The 22,337-nt window shown below is 39.1% G+C and overlaps 1 protein-coding gene across 1 annotated transcript in view; it reads right to left on the bottom strand.

Annotated features, from left to right (window-relative positions):
* Nucleotides 1–22,337, bottom strand: part of PRMT3 (protein arginine methyltransferase 3) — a gene marked incomplete at both ends in the record, with an annotated part of 67,641 nt that overhangs the window by 25,807 nt on the left and 19,497 nt on the right. The window contains 4 exons of the mRNA XM_082000561.1: nt 560–646; nt 4,578–4,765; nt 10,378–10,456; nt 19,921–20,020. Of these exons, the coding sequence (XP_081856687.1) occupies nt 560–646; nt 4,578–4,765; nt 10,378–10,456; nt 19,921–20,020 (454 nt within the window). The remainder of the gene's footprint in view (nt 1–559; nt 647–4,577; nt 4,766–10,377; nt 10,457–19,920; nt 20,021–22,337) is intronic.

A 22,337-nucleotide genomic window follows, 5' to 3' on the forward strand; every position in this document is an offset into this window, starting at 1 on the left:
AACTTGCATACAATAAAAAAAACAGATGCAGGAAAAATCCTGGTTATCGGATTCCTATTTTAATGCTGTATTTGTTTGCCCTCAGTCTTCACACCTGAAGTTCATGAACTTCCCCATTTGAGAAACGGTGTGTGCCATATGAGCCGCTATATGTTTATTACATGAGCTATAGTCTACCTTTCCCATACCTGTTTTGCTTTTGACTCTTTTTACTCAACTCCAAAAAGCTCTTCTGAGAGCTGTGTCCTTCTTGAGCACAGTGGTAACAACATGTCTGAACAGAAAACTCTTATTTCAGAAAATGGGCTAGAGAACAAAACAGAACCACCCCGATGCTAAGGCTCCTTATCTTTCCCTTTCCCCATCTACCTGTACTATACCTTAACACTATTACTAGAGATTTACATCTCTCTTTACAAAAAGGGCTCATGTGACACCTCTGTACTGCAGAAATGAATGGTTCAATGCCAGGACTGATGATAAATTAAGCTTAATTAATGCACTGTCTATTAGTCCAATGCCATACTGGCCATATATGAAGAAACAAAAATTGTCTCACCGTACACTTTGTGCTCGTTGTAATGGTCAGGGTGAAATCTGAAGAGAATTCTAAGTCTGGAGTGGACGCAGTATTACAGTTGATATGCTGTCAAAAGGAATAATACAATTCTGTCAGTAACAGTGCTGAACTTAAGGTCTTCCTTTGGATGAAGGTTGTTCAGTTCTTCCCATAATAAGAAAACTTTTCTAAGGCAATAGTAATTCAGCTCTCCAAAAACGGGAAGAGAATTAAAAACCACGTAATCCTATCTGCATACTGACAAAATGCCTAAAACCCCTCCTTTCCAAATGCCAAAATAAATAGACACTTTGACTACTGGAACGAAATATAGTAGCTCACTCTGTTCAAGAAAGTTGCCCTTGATGACAGCTGCCCATTGTTGAGATTAAGTGGCTGTCACTGGTGCCTTCACCTATTGTACTCTTTCATGTTAGCCACATGGTAAACTACAGTATGAAACTGATATGGATTAAAATTGAGCTTTTTTCTTTTGCCAGGTTAATTTTGTACTGACCATAGAATATTTGAGGCTGAAAGGGACCTCTGGAGATCACTTAGTCCACCCCCCTGCTCAAAGCAGGGTCAACTAGAGAAGGTGGCTCAGGACCGTATCCAAACAGCTTTTGAGTATCTCCACAGACAGAGACTCCACAACCTCTCTGGGCAACCTGTGCCACTCTTCTACTGCCCTCACAGTAAAAAGGGGTTCCTGATGCTTTCAAGGCAACTGCCTGGAGTTCAGCTTGTGCCCATTGCTTTTGCCCTGGCCCTGAGCACTGCTGAGAACAGTCTGGCTCCACCTGCCACACTCCCCCCACCAGCAGGCATTTATGCACACTGAGAAGATCGCCCGAGCCTCCCCTTCTCCAGACAAAGCCACCCCAGAGCTTTCAGCCTCCCCCTCTACCACGCATGCTCCAGTCCCTTCACCATCTTTGTGGTCTTTCACTGGTCTTACTCCAGTACGTTCATCTCACCCTTGCGCTGGCGAACCCAGCACTGGGCACAGCACTCCGGAAGTCATCTCCCTGGGGCTGTGCCCAAGAGAAGGTTCACCTCTCTTGACCTGCTGGTGACAGTCATCCTCCTAAGGCAGCCCAGGAGGCTGCCTGGCTGCCTTTGTCACAAGGGCGCGTGTTGCTGCCTCATGGCCAACTTGGTGTTGACCTGGGCCCCCAAATTCTTTTCTGCAGAGCTGCTTCCCAGCCAGTAGAACCCCAGCCTCTGCCAGTGTGGGGGGGTTCTTCCTCCATTCCCAGCTGCGTGGTCTTGCATTGCCCCAAGCCCTCTGCACAGGACCCCACTGGCCCATTTCTCCAGCCTGCGGAGGTCCTTCTGAATGGCAGCACAGCCATGTGGTGTATGTGAAATATGAGTGACAACACAGGAGAGAAAGCACAGGAGGCAGAGAACTGGTTCCCTATTTTGAAATTAACACAAAACAAGGGCGCCCAGGATCACAACGATAACATCAAATCAAATTGCAACTTGCATTTCTTGTTTTTTTTTTTTTGTTTATATATATATAAAATCAGACTTTTTAAAGAGCATTAAGCTTCGGTTTCAGTTGTTCGTAAGAATTCCGCCAGATTTTTTCACTATATTAAGTCCTTTAGTTTACATACTCATTTAAAATGCTTCATCGAAGAACATCATATACTGCTGAAGTTAAATGTCATATACATTATTAATCAATATTTCTTGGTGCTGCCTCATCTTTCTTTAGGGAATGGTTTTGCTTCCTTAAAAGTTACATTATAAAAATATACAAAACAAACAGCAGCTAATTTGAGCACACACACTACGATATTTTCTGTAATAATTATATGATGAATGGGAACATTTTTAAACTTTTCCTCAAAAATATAATCCATTTGTTCTGTGGCATGGCTATCGATTAAAACAACCTACCTATAACGCCACTGTTGTTCAACTCATTAATTTTACTACTTTGTAGTGTACCTCCAGCAAATGAGCTTATGCATTGACTTTAGGTTATTTTAAAAACCATGATTGCTATAATATATTCTATATAATGAGTATAAAATCATTAAGCATAACAGTTATGCAAAATGCTTTATGATGACAAGATCTGATAAGCACATGCACCTGACCTGGACAGTGACTGCTCATGGCAGTATATATTAGAAAGGGATGTGTACTATTACCAGTAAAACGTTTTGCTTCTAAAATGACAGCAGCTCACAGACTGCATTGGGCACATTTAACTATAGTTTTTGTGATCAACACTTTCCAGGTTAAGACGATGCTTTAATTTGTTTGCCTAACAAACTGACAGAGATCAACTTATTCATGCAGCTATGTTCTTCATTTTTTGTATACTAAACTTGACCTGTTTGCAAGAAGTATTCAACCATGCTTCCACTTGAATCAGAACATGCAAAATGTTATAAAAAAATGGCAGGTGATAAAAGTGCTTATGTCTGCCTCACTGCAGAATCAAACCTGCCAGATGGCTAACAACGATGGCATCAGATTTGTGATCTCAGTACCTCTGGTTTGTGCACTTTCATTCACTAAGGGTGGAATTTATCTTCCCTACAACGACAGGTCTACAAAGTAGATTTCAACAATCGAGTTCATGACTCTACCCTCTCCTTACACTCAAGGAAAACAGACACCTGAAAGCCTCAAGTCACACAACTTATTACAGGTGTCCTTAGGAATTTTATTTCACTGACTCTAGAGGGAACCTAGTCAACAAGCTGAGAATAAACTGTAAGAAACATCTATGGTGACTTCATAACTTACAAATAAAAAATCCTGAAGGAAAAGAAAAAAAGAAAGTGGAGATGCACAAGATGCACAACAACTACTCAAATTAAAGAAATATCAGTCTCAGCACTTTTTATATTTTAATACCCAGTTTAGAAAACTTTCTACTTTTATATCTTCTCTGTAATGAAATTTTAGACAAGAAAGGCTTAAACAGTAACTTGCGTGAGGATATACTTACAACAGCACTGTACTTCACCTGTTACTGCTTTTGTGGGCAGGATGACAACTGACCACAGCAAGTAGTCTCTGTGCTGGAAGAGACTGAAACTACCCTCAATAATGGTATCAAGTTCAAGGATGAACTATGTAAACCCATATTCTTCTATATAAAAGTAAGATAGGAAAGCATTTAAATAGAAATTACCTCTTTAGTAAACAGGCAATTCCCACTGAAGGGCAGCGATATTACTGCCTTAAGTGTTTTACAATAGAAAAGTAACTATACAAACAATAATTAGAATACCGTTGTGACAAAAAAGTCTTGGTTTATAATAGTCTTTCTCTCAATTTGATCTGAACTGTTCAAATGATTAGTAATCACAAATTTCTAACTAGTCAGTGTTCTGGAATTATATCTCATCATGTAGGCATTCTCTCATATGAATCACTACCAACTTTACTGCTACGCCCCATGACAAAGCTGCCATTAAAAAAAGACAACACAGAAAAGTAAGCATAAAATTAATTCAATCAGTACTGCAGAAACTACTGTTGCCTTTTCAGACATGGTTATTCTGTTGGATAAAGCTATGGGTGATCATGAGTGATCCACCAGTGAAAGACCTTTACAGCCAGCTAGCTTGACACAGAAATAAGTAAGAAGCCCCCCTGCAACTTGGTACAGACTGAGGTGAAGCGGGAAGCCAAGTAGAAGACAAGACTCTATATTCCACGAGTTTTTGGTATAATTTAGATTTCAGTAATGCAACTTGTAACTTACTAAAATGCAAGTAAATTTGGGTTTGGATAAAACAAAATGTAGAACAAAACAACCTAAATATGGGAAGATTTCTTTATTAAGAGCTCAAACCTGGTAAAAGAAAAAGCAATTAATACAAGTCTTACAGTTGTAACGCCAAGAACCTTATTGCATTTGTATCATTTTGAAGATGCCGAAGTTTGTGTGTGCATGTGTGTGTATTTTTTTTCCCTTCCTCCACAAAGAAAGAGGAAAATTCTAATTTGACTACTAAAAATCTAAGAAGTAGTATGCTACCTTAATGACACTGGCTGTAGATATCAGTGTGTTTGGATCCAGCACCTCCACAACAGCTTCTGGAATTACAGCCTTCTTCATGCAAGACATGTCAAAGCCATATACATCTTCCCAGAAAAGTAGCTTGTCCACATGTTTATTCATATCCCCAACAGCTACTAGACTAATGGTGCAAATGTCAGGATAAACTGTAACAAGAGAAACAGATTAGTGAAATTTTATTTTAGACAGGCATAAAGACGACTGGGGTTTTTTTTGTTTGTTTTTTCTCTTTAAGTGATTAGCATCTTAAGAACAAATAAAAACTTTTTCCAGCTCTTGGGCAAGACACTTTTTTTGCTACTCTGTTTTCTGGAGTCCCATTTGTCCACAGAAGAGACTAAACATTGGCACTTCATTTTCCCACACTACTCTGGTAACAGTATTTCCCATTCACGACAAAGTATCTTTGCAGTTGACTCCCACGTGCCAGGAAATGACTGGAAACTTGAAGTTTGAAGAAAATAATTTGGAACATCCTACTCTGGCTTCTATACAGAGATAGACCTAAAATGTATTTAGTAACTGTAGACAGACATCCAAAGGAAAATTCAGGTGAGGGCTTACTTAGGAGTTCTATTCCTGTTTCTCATCAGCTCAGGCTGATACTTGCTTTACAGCCTAAAAAATTATTTCTGGGTACTGGAAAAAGAATAACCACTCTTCTATCTGCATCTGAAGAGTATGGAAGTGACCCACCAGAGAATCACAGAATCACTAAGGTTGGAAAGGACCTTCAAGATCATCAAGTCCAACCATTAATCCAGCGCCACCGTGTCCCCTAAACCATGTCCTGAAGCGCCACATCCACACGTTTTTTGAACACTTCCAGAGATGGTGACTCCGCCACCTCCCTGGGCAGCCTGTTCCAATGCTTGACCACCCTCTCAGTGAAGAAGTTTTTCCTAATATCAAATCTAAACCCCTCCTGGCGCAACTTGAGGCCATTTCCCCTTGTCCTATTGCTGGTTACTTGGGAGAAGAGACCAACACCCACCTCACCACAATCCCCTTTCAGGTAGCTGTAGAGAGTGATAAGGTCTCCCCTCAGCCTCCTCTTCTCCAGACTGAACAACCCCAGCTCCCTCAGCCGTTCCTTGTAAGACTCGTGCTCCAGACCCCTCACCAGCTTCGCTGTCCTTCTCTGGACACGCTCCAGCAACTCAGCGTCCTTCTTGTAGTGAGGGGCCCAAAACTGAACACAGGATTCAAGGTGCGGCCCCACCAGCGCCGAGTACAGGGGCACAATCGCCGCCCTGCTCCTGCTGGCCACACTTCCTCATCGATTCCCCCCACCGTTTCAAGATGACAGCTATCATTGTCACACATTTTTTCACATCTGTGTTTTCCCTTCTTGCAAGAACATATTCAGAACAAGTACCTATTTCCAGCTTTTCCAAATAGTAGTGGAAGACTGACATTTGCCTTTTTAACAGCTTCCTAGAGCAAAGCCAGTCAATCTCTGGGCAATCTCTATCTGCTACTGATTGGAAAAGACACAAAGAACTGCTGCTGTGAACATGGCTGTCTATAGCACTATTAAATGGTAAGAAAATCTCAATTTATATTTAGCTAGGTTTCTTTACACAAAAAAATTCCCCATGTTTTGTTTAGAGTTTGAAAGCCACATATGTTGAATTTCTGACCTGGCTTCGGAGCAAAATACCCCCTAATAAACACCGTATTTATTTTTTTTATTGATGTATCAGTGTTGCAGTGTTAATAAAACTAAATTTAAGTTTCTCTTTTCCTCCCCAAGATCTGGTGAACTGTAAAATTAATTTTGTCTTCAGCTCTGCTTGAAATTACAGCTTATCAAAATGAGTATGGAGAAATCATTGGTATAGCATGGTAAGTCAGAAAAGCCTTGTAAAGTACTGAAGACAGAAACAGCAAATTGAAATTAGACCTTTTATATAGTGAGAGTAGATTTAGCCTGAAGGAAACAATCTTATACATATTAATGATAAAGAAGTGTCTTCCCTAAAGAAGCTTTTTTTTTTTCCATATGAAGACATTCAAGTCAGCAACCACCTCTACATTTGGAATGACTAGTTTACACAAAATATGAACACACTGTCATTTTTCTCACTTTCTGACTGTTTAAAACACAACAAATAAATAAATATCAGCAAGCTTAAATTGGAATCCCATTGCTAAACTATCATCGTCCCTACTTTGCGGATGAGGAACTCAAAGCAGAAGGTTTCTCCAGGAATAGCCTACATTAACTCAGCAGTAAAAAGGCAGTTTGATGAGAATCAAAACAGGAAGGTATTCAAACTATCTTGCCTGGAACAAACTATTTGGTCCCAGCACACCTGACAGCTGTCACACATGCAGAAAATATCAACATCTGGCGGCAGAAGTATTTGCAATCAGTTTCTGGAGCCCTCAATAAGGGATTTCCATTTCTTGAAGCTTTCATGTTGCTGTTCACCAGTGTGACAACCGCATTATTTTCGGCTTTACCTTAGCGCTTCAAACCTTAAAGAGCCACCACCGATGCTCCAAAAATCAAAAGCCGGTGTGAAACAGGCAACGGGAGCAAGCAACTAGCAAGCCTTTGAGGGAATATTTTTCAGGGAAATGCTCTTCACGGGATGCAACAGTTATGGCGAGAAGAAGGGTGAAAAGAGACTGAAAGTCCCTAGTTACATAACACACTTACAGGAGCGTGCTAGCAACACTGCAAACACAAACCACAGCAAGGAGTGATCAACTATTTTATAACCTTCATTCCTCAGACTAGCCCACATTTCTAGGACATTCTGTTAACAGGAGGAAGTTCGCCATGTCTATCCAGCATGAAATGTTTGAGTGGGACCATAATAAGTTTTTATTAAATCTCTTCATCCATACAGCAAATCCTTATATCAGCAGTGGAACTCACGATCAATTACACAAAGTACTTGCAAACAAGCAAAAAAGTAAACACTAATGCTCTAATCTAATCTGCATTTTTAGTTTAGCCTAGCAACAGCAACAAAAAAGCAGACAATGCCTGTTCAGACTTCACAGAAAGAAGTCTGTGTTCCACCAACAGGGCAAAAGACTACAGCGATACATTACCTTCCCAGCTGACAAACCCACCCAAGTCCAGGAGTATACCCTATATTGAAGCTGGACTGGAAATGGAAGCATGTTATCTAAATATCAGCCTACATCATCTAAACACTGTAGATTTTTGTAAATGTTTAAAGGCATCTGCTTAAAACTGCATTTACCATTTCACCCATTGTCCTCGATCCCCCTGGAAATCCTCTGCTCTTTCTGCAGCCTTCTAACACTTTCCCGTGCAACCCTGACAGCCTTGTCATTTTTTCTGATTAAGCCTATAATTTAATAATTTTTCCTTCTCACAGGTGACATGAACAAAATGCTGATTGGACAAAAGCACATAATCCTCAATGCTCTCACAGATTCATCGTTCCGGCCATCTGTGTCCTTCTCGACTCGGTGCCCAGAAGTCATCTGTCACTAGTAACAGCTCACGTGGTGAACGGAATACGATGGGAAATCCTTTATCCCTTCGCAATGCCTCACAAACTTCAGGACGCTGAAGGGTAAGGCAGCAACCCTCCAGATACAGGGAAATAATTCCAAGGGAATACCATCACCATTTTGATGTGAACAGGCAGACAGTATTACGTTTTGAATGATGCCCCTCTTACCCATGTCACCCTCACCACCGGGCACTGCACTCAAGTATATGCAAAAATCTATACTCAAGCAAGTAACAGCTCTAAGGAACAAACAGATGGGTCCCGGGCAGCAGGAATTTTACGTTCCCAAATAAAGCTATTATATACTGTACACATTACCCTAGACAGTTTGGCATAACCCACTTCAGAGTGCCAACAGGCTAAATTGAAGTAGTGACGATATGACTGACTGGACACAAATCTAGAAATTTGGATTCTATTCCCCGCTCAATCACTGAAAGATTCAGCCAAATCACAGCTGCTTCTATTGCTCTTCTCAGCTTTCAAACAGCCCCTGTAATAACGATCTTGGGCTCAATAGTACAAAGTGGCTTGAGACAAAATTTAAGCTTTATAGCAGATTCAGGAGTTTCTCTGGTAAGACCATCTCAGAATGAGCTTTTAGTTTTGGCTCATCTGAATTTGAATGTGGCCACAGTTCATCTACACCGCGGAAGTGTCTGTCTTGCTAAGCTGACTGCTGAGCAACTTTGGCACGTGTCTCGGGCACGGCCATTTACCTGCTGTACAAGCTGGCAGAAGAGCAGTAATTGTAAGCATCTTAAGGAAGCAGCATTGCATTTAAAATCTGGCCATACCAATCGGCAACTATACAATACCGTATGCTTTGTGACGAGTCAAATAAGGACCCAAGACCATTTTCAGACCACAAAGGATAACTGCAGAACCAGCACACCCTGTCTCTCAAAGGAATCTTTGGGAGGCACAAGCCGCTAGCAAATTTACCAACAATACAAAGCGAGAAGAAGATACTATCGCAGTTTCAACAGAGGTCAAAAATTTCTGGCCTTTTTCAGAAGGCTTTGGAAGTAGTAGCAAAACATAATACGATTCCTTACAATTTTAGGGCTTGTCCCCAGATTTAATTATATTGCAATGTAAAATTATCAGCATATATCTATACCGAGAACACCACAACTGTCTTCCAGATCTGCCTGGACTATTCCACATTACTCAAAAAAGCTCTTATTCTGACATGTTTTTCAAGTGGCTACTAAATATTTTAACACAGGAACAGTAATCTCTTGCTTGTATATTCAGCTTTGTGGACTATAACTCAACGATGTTGAATATAATTCGCTGAATATATTCAGCTAATGTTGAACGACTGCATAAACCCCCTTTTTTCTGCTGCACTCTGTAGCATACAAAAGCTCACTGCAAAGGGAAGCACTGCAGCAAGCGCTGTTACACAGTCATTAATCCAATCATTAAGTCAGCGTAGTGAAACTAACTATGTGCATGGTTAGCACAAAGGGGGAAAAAAACCCAGACTGATGACTACGATTGAAAAGGTCAATATGAAATACAATACTGACAGAGGAATTAAGTGCAAGGAGTAAACCATATGCAGAACTTGTGCAGAAAACTGCATCACATGAGGAATAAATATTTCCAGGCGTTTTAACACTGCTCAAGATGACACTAAGCTACTTAAAAGGATAGAATAACTCTACTGCAAAACAAAACCTTTTCCTTCTGTTACTTCCCTACCGTCCAACCACGAAGAAAAAGAGTATATTCCTGCCAGGATAGAATACACATGCTGAACTGAAGCAATGTAATTCCATTAGCTATTTCGTGTGGCTTCTCGTGTCCTTCCCATGCAACTTCCTTCCTCCAAGAAAACATACCACACACTCTTCCTCTAATTCATAGTAGCTTACTCAAACAGTATCACATCTTAGAGAATAGAACTTACTTTCCTCTGTTCGTAGTTTTGCAGAAACTGCAATTTTGAGAGGGGAAAACAAATGCCCACATGTATAAGAAGCACGGAAGAAAAATTTAGACCGTACTTAAGAATAAATAACCCCCTCTGTTCTTAAAAACACCATTAACTTGAGACCTTGATACCCCATCTAATGTTCTTCTATTACCCAAACAGTAAATTAATGCCTTGAAGCTCATACTAATGGAAACATTTTTCATTTAGACTAGCAACTTTCTCATCCATGCATAGCTTATTCTAAGTCTCCGAGCTCATTTAGTTTCCCCCCAGAGCTAAATTTATTAAAAGAATTATGCATACCAACCTGAGCCTCCCTCTGCCAGGTACTTGTCCTTTGCATAGATGACAGAATCCAGCATTGACTCAAAGAGAAGGAAATAACCCTGTTTATAGAAAAGGAGAAGAATTTAGAGATCATTATGCTACTTATGTAGCCTACTTAATCAATCTACAGTTAAGACTTTATCCCCAGAGATTAAGAACTTTTTATGTCCATACACCTCAGCAGGAGCCAGCACCCAGTGAATTTTGCAACAACAGCATTCTCACTTCAAAACTTTAGTTACATAAAGTATTATCTTTAATTTCCCAAACCGCAAGTATCTAGCACCTACTAAATCAATAAAGTATAGGCAATAAATAGCTAATCTACAGCAACAGTTACCTGACAGAGTCCTACAACATCAAAAAAAAAAAATCTGTTAAAAAAAAGTGAAAAGCTGTATATATTGATTTTATAGTAATAACTGAGGCACTATATAAAAAACACCAAGAAAATCCTTTCCCACTTAGAACTGAAAGTATCATTAAAATTATTATCAGAGAAACACAAAGTAGAATGCTACTTCACATTCGCAACTTTGTGGTGCCTTGTACCGGCTTAGGCAATGCTCACAAAGACAGGTGGACATAAAACACACCAGAGACATGGGTTCTTTGGATGTTCCACATCATTTAGCAGCACCTGAACTTAAAACATTCTCAGGATAAACATGGCTAGAACTAGATTTGCATGGCTTTTTGGTGTTGGTGTTAATTTAATAGCAGGTTGATCATACTGCTATAGTTGTTTGGAATAACTTAATGCAGACTTATTAGTCAGCCGTTGTCTGAAACAAAAAAATTTCCTCAGTTAAACAATTGTGAAATATAAAAAAAAAGCAGCATTATATAAAAATGCTGATTGTATGTAGAACACCCGGTTTCTCAACTACTTTGAAGTAAACTGCAGATTTCTGAGATATATAGCCCTTGTGTTGTAATTGATTTACTGATTTTACACCCTTTCTATCTTCCAAGTTTGATTATTAACCTTATTCTTACTGAATCCTGTAACACATTTCATCCACACACACATTCTTATGACATGCAATCAATTAAGACAAATCATACCGGCATACATCTTGGATTTTCATTTCGCATCCTAATTCTCATTTTGCTTAAAACACAGCTTAGTTATATGGCTTGATTTATACAATGATCACCAGTAGGAAAGAAAAAAGACAACTGGAAGTCCAGACTTCGGACTCACAGTCCTACAAGCCCAGTCAGCAGTAACCCAACAAAGCAAAGAAGATTTTTTTTCCTTCATCTTTCCTACACTTCTGCATTTGTACAATCTTAGGAAATTTTTTTTTTTTTTTTTTTTTTTTTTTTTTTTTTTAGTTTTTGAAGTCGTCATGCCACATTGCTGAAGATAGATCGCATTGCCTGGGAACTGCACTGCTAAGTTTACTTCAAGTTTATGCCATCTTGGATGTTTATTTTGCCTAAGGCTCTTAGAACAAAAAATGCTGCAAGTTCAGAATTGCTTATCAACATCATCATCCACACTGCAGCCTTCAGAACTAAAAACAAAGGTAGAAAACCAGAAACTTGATGCAAGTCGTATTTGTACACAACAAGAACATAGTTTAAAAATAATGAAAATGCCCTTTTCCCAACCTGTTTTTTTTGCTAACAGGACAGCCATCTACTGGATACTTTCCTTCCAAACGTTGCCCGTTCTTCCATTTTACCACTTAACTTTTATGAAGTCCCTGGGATAAGTCCCAGAACGAACACTACTGCTTTGTCAGCAAGATGTTTTCAGTAAGCTTTGAAAAACGGTTGCAAAGGCCAGGAGCTCCCATTGCCTCAGGCAGAGATGATTTTATGCCTACAGCAAGCCAAAAGCACAGACAACTCTGGTTCCATTCTTCTTTCCATTTGTACTCTTGCGGTTTCAAAAATAGAATACGTTTGATTCAGAAAAATCATTTTCAGATGAGCTGTTTTCACAGTATTTTAAATGTGACGTCTAAGACACATCTTAAAACTAGTTACCAGCAGGAGATAGTAAGTTACATTTTTACAGATCAGCCCTTCACTTACTTCATGCCTAAAATGCCCATCACCTACAATGTCTGCCAAACAAGTGCAAGAAGCAGAGCTGGAAGACACACTTTCTCCTGAGAAATACGGTGAATTTTTCACCGTCCTTTCCTCAACCTTTCCACTCTGGCACTGTTGGTTCTCCCCCCTCTCCCACTTCTATATTCCCCCCAATTCATTATGGCATTCCTGTAAGTTACATAAACCGTCAACGGTACTGAATCAAGTCATTTATTACTTATACCAAAGTGTTTTGCTCAGTGTGCTGTGCTCATCTGTAGTGTAATTTAGAATGTAATTTCACAGGCTGCTGCCTCACCTGTAGGGGTGCCATCTGGAAAGAGAATTATACCTGTCTTTTCCCCGTGATGCTGTGGGGCACTCTTGCTTCCAACCCAATAACGTCCAGGGGTTTGTTTTTTTTTTTTTTTTCTTAAGTGTGTATTAGCATCCTCAAAAATTAATTACCGCAAAGAGATCTCTACGATACAAATCTGTGAGCTGAATATTAATAATGCAGTCTTGCCAGGGGCTAAACTAAGACACATAAAAGGTGACAGGTTCTCTGTTAAAGACAAACAATACACAGCACACCTTAAACCTTATGCTGTCTTATTACGCATTTTCTACTAAAAAGCTGCCCATTTCTTTCTCAAAATGAGCATGAAGTTCCTCATTTCTCTATATTCAAAACCGAAACAAAACGGTTGCTCTCCAGCTAACAACAAACCCACGTATGAACAGATTTGGACGGGAACACAAATACAAGAGGCACTTGTCTCTCCTACATCAAGTCCACCCAAGAAGTCAGCTATCAAAAATGCATGAACCCGCTGACGAATCTGAATCCAGAGGAATGTGAATATTGCTACATTTCTTGCATATTCCTTATATCTATATTTTGTTGGTAACAGAATTATGAAAGGCTCACAAAACTTTGATGGCCTAATGTCCTGCACTGTTAAATTTTCCTCTATTATTCAAATACACTACAGCACTCTAAAATTTATGTTCATTTTCATTCAAAGATACATAAAAATATTTTACCAATACATGAAAACGCAAGTATAGGAAGTTCTTTTAACATTAGCACTTCAGTATTCATCATGATATTCTTCAATGAGAAAAAAAAAGATTAAGCTCTTCAAAAGCATCCAGACACAAGAACAACAGTGAATTTTAATATATACCTGATTGCGTGGAGATTACTGAAGTAAAATGCTTTGCTTAAAACACCAATTACTTCAGATTAAAAACGCTTCTTCGTGTACATTTCCCTTATCCGTTCCTATCACATACCTTACTGGAACCTAGTTTTCCCTTTACTTATTTTCTACTTCTTGGTGAAAGCCATCGATATTGAGAACTCTTAAAAAAAAAGGGTATTAGCATGTTTACAATAGCAAGAATGAGCCGAATTTTTAGGACAGCAGAAAAACCATCTAAGGATAGATTTGAGAAGAAATATTTAACTACGTGAGTAAGCATTGGTTTCCTCCCCACCTTCTATCAAAGCTCCATTTTATTATTTTCTGTAACGTAACCGAACCTGGCCCAGTACTCCAGATTCAATAAGGCCCAATACTGAAAAGCTAATGAGATAAAAGGCAGCTATCAAACCACTGGCTCAGAGAGTGGACTTTTTTAAAAAACATATCAGTATAAAGAAGTGCGTTATTTTCTTACACTGAAGTTTCTAGCAAGGAGGTTTCCGTTGGACTACAGAGTAAGACAAGTTACAGAGGGTATGTAAAACAGATCGGACAACGGATTCTGATTTCTAGCATAAAATGTAATCTTGCATTAACAGATGCACAAAAATTCATGTGGCCTGCTCAATTTTGAGAAAAATTATTTTCTACTTGACAAAATCCCCCCAAAACCTGTGGCACATTTAAAGGAGAAGCAGCAGCTACATGTAAACGCTTCTGCATGCTCTGCTGCAGCACCAGGTCCCTCACGCTAAGTCAGCCTTCAAGCTCATCTCTCATGTATGATTTAATCTTAAAAAAAGGAAATAATTCATTACTGACAGAGCAAGCCCACACCTTTCAAAACCACAGCTTGACTTTGCTATCATGCACTCCTTGCTGTGTCCTTAAACAAACGTGAGATGAGCAGGAATATCCAAAGGGAAGACCTAAAGAGCAGGAAAGTGATACCCGTTATAGGTGTTGGCAAAAAAAAAAAAAAAAAAATTAATGCAAGGAAATAAAATTCCTTTCTAAAAAACATTTTGCTGTAAAGAAATTAAAGCATTCAACTACTTAATAATGCTGTGTAAAGAGCATACTAACACACACAAAAACCGAAAGCTCAATGCTTACATAAAATTATAAATTACTGTGTTATAGAATTAGAACACTTGTATAAATGCACCTCCAAATACTAACAGAAACAATAGAGAATATTAAGACTGCAGGAAAACTATTAAGTGTTAAAAAAGCACCATCATTGTATATCCATCACAGAAACTGGGGAAAGGAGGAAGGAGAGAAAAGATTGTTTCCAGTGTTTCAGACACACTCAACTTGCTAGTCTTTATCCCTGAATCCTCAATACCTCCCATCCACAGCCCATCCTGATACCGTGTCAAAATTATCTGACACAAAAAGCAAAACAAAAGGAAGAAAACAAAGATATTAGCTATCTGAGCAACGATACGATTAAGAGACAAGAGTACTGGATTCTATCCTTGGTTTATTTTAATTTGAGAGCTCATCTCTTTCCCAGTTTTATCTTGGGTAAAACTCTGTTGCATATTCAGTATCACAAAGCACTGCATAAAACAGCAACTGAGGAGAACGCACTTTACCCTAACGCTGTACAAGACAACCATCTCAGACAATTGTCTCACAGTAAAACCCCTTACAAGCAAGAAATGCAGATATTTTCCAAGTGAAAACACACACTCAACCTCTAGCTTTATATTCTTCGCTAGAGAAAGGAAGTAAAAGCATACTGAGAGGGAAAAAAAAAAATTCTGTACACAGACACAGCTGGATAAGAACATTCCAGAAAAACATTATATACATTTTATCTCTTTCTGCACCCATCCTTTCAATAAGCAGGCTATGAAGTTTACAATTACACTGCCAAAGTCCACGTGTGCCATAACACAGCCACCTTTGAATGTGGATACCAAATCTTTTCCTGCTCAGACTTCAATTTAACCAAAAGCTAGCTTTAGCACTTAGCATAGCAGCTCCCCTTTCAAACTTATACACTGCATGGAAAAATTACTCTAATGACAGTAAAACATCATTGTTTCTTAAAATTCAGTATCTCTGGGGAGAAGACATAAATGTGATGCTGACTCGGAGCAAGTCTACAGTGTATACAACTCGTAAGTACTTTCCCACCACCTGTACACACAGTAGCATGCTCATGTCAAAACTCTGAACTTCTGATGAAATTTAAGCATTTGCAAACCATTTTCAGAGCAAGCCACTAACAGAGAAGGGTTTTCATTCCTTACACCAAGGTACAAACGCATCACTGATGTGTACAGAAATGCATCTGCATCAGATTGCCACTAGGCAGTGTACACAAATACTCAATTATTTGTACTTTTGCCTAGAAACCAAATTCATGTAAGTCTCCAGTTTGAATAAGAGATTTGCTTGTAGGTGGCCCATGGCACAAGCAGACAAATAAAAAATGTTAGGGGCTGGTACCTGTAACCACTAACAATTATTTCTAGTTTCACAAATTAAGGCTTTCAAAAGTTTCATACATCAGAGCTCCAGGCAACCAAGCAGGATGATGCATCAGCAGCTTACAGCCCTGCTATAGAGTATCAGACCATCCTGGACAGGGAAACCTCTAGAAAACCAAAGTCAGCAGTGAGATGTTATATAAAATTCACCCATTCTTACATTCACATAACCTGTCTGCAAGAACTGGAAGACCTTCTCCTTACAGAATCGGTTTGGTTAGCAGAATGGACTATTATTTGTCCATTTTTGTCTTTTCTTCAGGCAACATGGTTTATTGGGTGAGGTGGCTCTTTGCTCCACAGAATTACAGAATAGTTTGGGTCAGAAGGGACCCTTAAAGGCCATCTAGCCCAACCCCGCTGCCATGAGCAGGGACATCTGCAACTACATCAGGTTGCTCAGAGCCCCATCCAACCTGACCTGGGATGTCTCCAGGGATGGGGCATTTGCCACATCTCTGGGCAACCTGGGCCAGTGGTTCACTACCCTTGTTATAAAAAATGTCTTCCTTGTATCTAGTCTGAATCTACCCTCTTTTAGGTTAAAACCATTACCCCTTGTCCTATTGCAACAGGCCCCGCTAAAAACTCCGTCCCCATCTTTTCTATAGGCCCCTTTAAGCACTGTCAGGCTGCAATAAGGTCTCCCCGGAGCCTTCTCTGCTCCAGGCTGAACCTCCCCAACTCTCTCAGCCTGTCCTCACAGGAGAGGTGTCCCAGCCCTCAGGTCGGTTTTGTGGCCTCCTCTGGACCTGCTCTGCTTTGTGCTCCTGACCCACAGCACACAGGAAGTCCTGCGTCAGGTGTCATACTTCACCGGTGTTTTGCTAAGAGAAATTCATAGCTGCCTTCAGAGTGAAAAAGTCTAAATAAATGGATTTATCTGGCTATTCAGTAGTCCAACAGGCCTCCAATCTTCAGCAATCTGCCTTTTGGACACAACAGAACAGCTGACAGCTCATCACACCTTCCACTGTCCTTCCCAACGGTTTGCATACTGGTTTTAGTCAAACACAATCACATGGATGCCCTGCTTACGGTCTGATTTTAACAATGTCAAACATGCATACTTCAGATGTCACAAAACACATTTAGTTTTTACATTGAAAGGAAGATCACTGCTAATCTCTTTCATAGGCTTAAATAAAACCACTGAAGAGGCAGTTGCTCATCATTTGGCCTCTAAACCTGGAACATGGCAAAACCGTATCTAGATGAATGTAAAAGTGAAAAATACTATTTCGGAAGATGGCAAATACAGATTTGAAACATAATTTGGCTATATATACACACAGACCCCGACTGTGTATTTTTTCCCACATTTTAAGGGAACAAATTTGAAAATGAAAGAGAAGCAGGAATAGCAAGCAGCCTGCGGAAGCCATAGGTCGGTCACACAATGATCATCAGAAGCCATTACGTTGGAGAAGCTCATAATGCAACCACTGTACCTTTTACGATAGATTTTTCCATGTACCATCTTTCTCAGCCTGTTCTAGAAACGTTCCTAGAGGATGAAGTATTTTTCCTCTACCTAGCCTCCATCCTTTTAATTTTCTGATGCTCCATACGTAGCTCTAAAAAAGCTTATAGCGTACTGGTCTTAAGCACTGTTCTGTACCAAGCACAACAAAGCTATGGCTCCACAAAATACTTTGATGTTTACTAGTTGGTTTTCTAAACAGAACAGCAACTTCTCCTATTTTTGTTACAAAGAAAAAACACTACTCCCATCAGAATTTTCCTGCTAGTCCATACAGATTCTCTAAATAAAGAGCTAAAAACTGACATATATTGAATTCCTTTTTGCTCTCACACTTAGCAGTTCCAACATTTTCAAGCACTTACATTCACATACTAACAAAAGATTTCACACTGGTCACTATCATGCAGGGCAGGAAAAGAAAAAGCAAATTCACGTTAGAAAGCTAGACAAAGAGGAATCTTCATTTGCATCTAGGCAACATAATGTTCTTTTCTGGACAGTGCTGGAACAGTGCAGACACTGTCCAGCTATCAATCTTACTTCCACAGCATTGTCCTCTTTATCTCTGTATTGCAGCAACCTATAAAAATGCCAGAATTCCTACATATTTAGAATACCTAGTTAAGTGAAATGCACATGGCTATATAATTATGACATTAAAAGGTAAATTAGCACACAAATGGGAAACATGGAACATTCAATACTTCATTTCTTACGAGAGCTGCTTTTTTAAATCCTTTACGTCACCTTAGAGGCACTGATTTACAGGATGACCCAAGCTCTTAAGTGCCCGGGTTCCTTTTAAAACGCAGTCTTGGGCTCCAGAACGAGAAACAGCATTTTGGGAACATTATTCTTGGTGCACATCTTAGGGAACTGATCAGCAGTTTCCCTGAAAGAACTATAATTACATTTCTAGTGAAGTCACTATGCTGTCAGGAATCACCAACCATAACGCACTATTTTTAAACCACTAATTTAAGCCAATGGCTTAAACCTTCCTTGAAACTAGTGACCTCAACACCAAGTTAATGCTTCAAATAACGTTCATGACAGCAGCGGAGGAATACCTTTTGCAGATTTCCAGCACACTGAAATATGTAATATAAAAAGAAACCCACAGAAAAACTAAAACAAACAATTTATTTCCACCTTTACCTGGAAACTAGTTAGATACGCACGGATCCATAGTGAACGCGCGATCTCTCGCCCTTGTGTATAGTAAAACAGCCACAGTTTGTAAAAACACAAAACAAAACTAAAAACTTACATTTTAAGTTTTCATTATCGATCTTAAATTTGAAGGACGAAAGCATTTTTCTTTAAATCCAAACAGTGGGAACTAGTGTGAAGAAAACCTGTATTTTGAAGACCTTCCAATACGAGGAGACCGAACAACATATGTCCACAAAAAAAAGTCGCAAGGGGTGTTTCCTACTACATTTTTGATAGGGAACAGACTTATTCAGTCGCTATGAAGTTCAGCCTGGCACTGGGTCTTGTCACACAGACGTCTTTATCAGGATGAATGGCAGGCAGCAAGCACAACTGTGTAACAGTCATCAGCCAGCACATGAAAGAAACCTAACAGGCCAAGGCTGAAATCCAATGGATTCCAGGATTCAACGGCTCATTTAGACACTGTATGCTGCACTTCCCATTGGCCATTATCTTCATTATGTACTTTTAAAATCAGTTATTTTACTCTTATACTAAAAAACTGCAATGAACAACAACGCTGTTTTCAAGCTCCATATGTACTCGCAGATTTCCCAGAGCGTACACTCCTCACCTCCTCATCACCTTCGGTGCACAGTCAGGATGGTCTTTAGGTGTCTTTGCGGACTACAGAGGGTAGTGTCTATCTACTACTCACCAGAACGATCTAGCGAGGTGACTACTACAATATTTCTTCACTATTTTCACCTGAGCAGCTACAATGGTATTATTCAGGAATACAGAGTACTTCTGTAGATTTGCGCACTAACTACTCGGCAGAAACTTACTGTTGTACCCGAAACACCTCAATTGTACTTAAGAGAGCCTGGACCTGAAAGACCGTGAACCAGAGGGATCAGAGTTGTACCCGAGTACCACGTAATCAGAAAGATCATCCCACCTCCCACGTTGTCAAAACAACTGTTGCAAGCATGATAAATTTCTGGTTAAAAAATAGCATCGCTTAAAGAATAATTTTGCAAATAAAATAAAACAACATGTTTTTTTCCTAAAAATAACTATGTCTTGAAAAGAGTATTCATATAACTTACCATCCATTCAGATATAATTACATCCACTTTTTCCAAAGGCAGATCTACTTCTTCGATTCTTCCTTTGACTAATGTAATGATATTTTCAAGCTTATTTAATCTGCAAGTCACAAACATGAACAAATTAGTTTATATTTACAATTTATGCCATCAAAAGGGATATACTGATGTCTATATTTTGCATTTCTCCTCCCAAAAACAACTGTGGGGCTAACTAATCAAGAAAGCACTGAACTGTAATATTCCTCTTCTCACTTATATTTCAGAGGGAGTGTTTCCGAGCACCCAAAAACTGCAGCAGATGAAGTGCCAGGCGAAGATGGCAGACAGTAGGCCCGTATACCTCCAGCGTGCTGTGCACGCAAATGTGTAAGCTTCAGAAACTGGGAAAATAAAGAAGAATATTTAAAAAGACGCTCCTCTTTACATGGAGTTGCTTGTTCTCAGTTCTCCTTCTTTGACCCTTAAGACTACGGTGATTAGAGCCTACTCATCACACTAGCATAGCTATGGAAAGTAACTTCCTTACGAAGCCGTTTTGCACAACTTGCTTTTTTTTAATTTTTTTATCTAACAAAACTAGCTGCAAAGTCACTGAGAACAAACATTCTCTCTGGATCAGTATTACTCTTATTCCACAATAAAGACATCCTCCCTGCTGTGATTTTGGCCAAAATCATCTGCAATGTTTAGTAACTGCAGTAATCAGGTGGTACCTCATATGCAAGTAATGGTACAAGCATCCTCTATAAGAAGGAAGGTACTGTGATGTGATTAGTTTTTGAAACAAAAAGCTGCATGACAATGAAATTACTAAATACATAAATGCTTGAAATGTAGTATTTTTCTTCTTGGAAAACCATATCAGCCTTTCTTGCACATACCATTATTACTATTCTTACACAGGGCAGAAATGTATTCCCAGCAAAGAAATTTATCTTTCCACCACAGTTCTTATCTCTGCCCCTTCCCTCCCTATCCTGATATCTTACATTCTGTCTGGCTTTCAATACAGACCAGTAATCACATTAAAAATTCAATCTAAAAGACAATGGGAGAAAGATCAGAATGAAGGGAGGGAAAGGAAAGGGTCAAAGGGCTACTTGAACATGTGGGCTGTTGAAAAGATCAATTAAATATTCTACACACAACAGTCTTCCGTTAGAAGAGTAGCAGTTCATCACTAATATCACACTTAATGGTATGAACAGAAGTAAGACCAGAAGTTCAAAGTGGGAAATAAAACACTAAAGAGCTATCACCCACAACAATATTTTTAGAAGGACAAAAAGAGATCTAGAGATACCTTCCTAAATGATCGCATACAAGGACATGATTTAAAACAAAAGACAGGAAAAAGACCAATTCATTACATACTTGCTTTCAATTGTAAGGTATAGAAAAAAGAAAACCACACAAACCCAATGTAGTTTACACCTTGTAGGAAAAACTGCCAAGATGCTATTTAGGAAGCATACTTAAACTTTCTATTCTAGCATAACAGCGATGAACAATAAAAATCAAGTCACTCACTGCACTAGAAATTTTATGGGCATCTATTCACAGTAAGAAAAAGAGAAGGCAAGCGTTCAGTGAAACATAAGTTTACTGTGTAACCTCGGGAAAAAAATCATACCACTCAGGCCACTTATTCCAGTTTACTTACACACATGGGTTGCACTCTTTCTAGTAATTAGCATGCTAGAAAGGAACCTGAATTCTGAGAGGGACAAAAGCTCTTGAGCACATACTTTTAATCACCGGTGGAAGCACACCACAGTAGTCATTTTTAAGCAGACTTGTGTAGTATTCCAATAAATATTTGTTACCCCATTACAACCTTGTCACCTTTATTCCTTTAGGAAAAGTAGGTTTAACAAGACAAACATCAATCGTTTTGATGTGAACTGAGGACTTAAATGTGAATTGAACCTTTTACAGCAGAAGGTATCTATAAATGTGTAGCCTTAGCAATGGTTCGCTGTGTACCCCACGTAGAAATTCATCACTAAGAGTTTTGATTTGTTGTTTTTCTTAAAGGCCTGCCATTCTTCTCACCAAAGGCAATACGTATTGGCTGATACTTCTGTCCCCCTCTAAGTATAAATAACACATAAAGGACTTTTTGTGCACTTGTTGAGAGATATGAACAATCCTAAATTTATCATCAAGTGCACTAGAAATAAAACACCATTTCACATTTGTAACCGTTCTGAAGTTGTAAAGGACTCCTGGGAAAAGTTCTCTTTAGAGAACAGGTTCTTGTGCCATAAAAACATTTTAGTTGAAGTTGCACCTGATGCTTAACATGGTACTTTTCTTAAACAGGCATTTATTTAATAGAATAATTTTACAGCATCCACATGTGCTGTGTTCCTTCTCCAACGTGTGAAGTATCTAACCTAAAAATTCTGTCT

Source organism: Phaethon aethereus (assembly GCF_964289735.1).
Source record: "Phaethon aethereus genome assembly, chromosome: 5".
Taxonomy (NCBI): Eukaryota; Metazoa; Chordata; class Aves; order Phaethontiformes; family Phaethontidae; genus Phaethon; species Phaethon aethereus.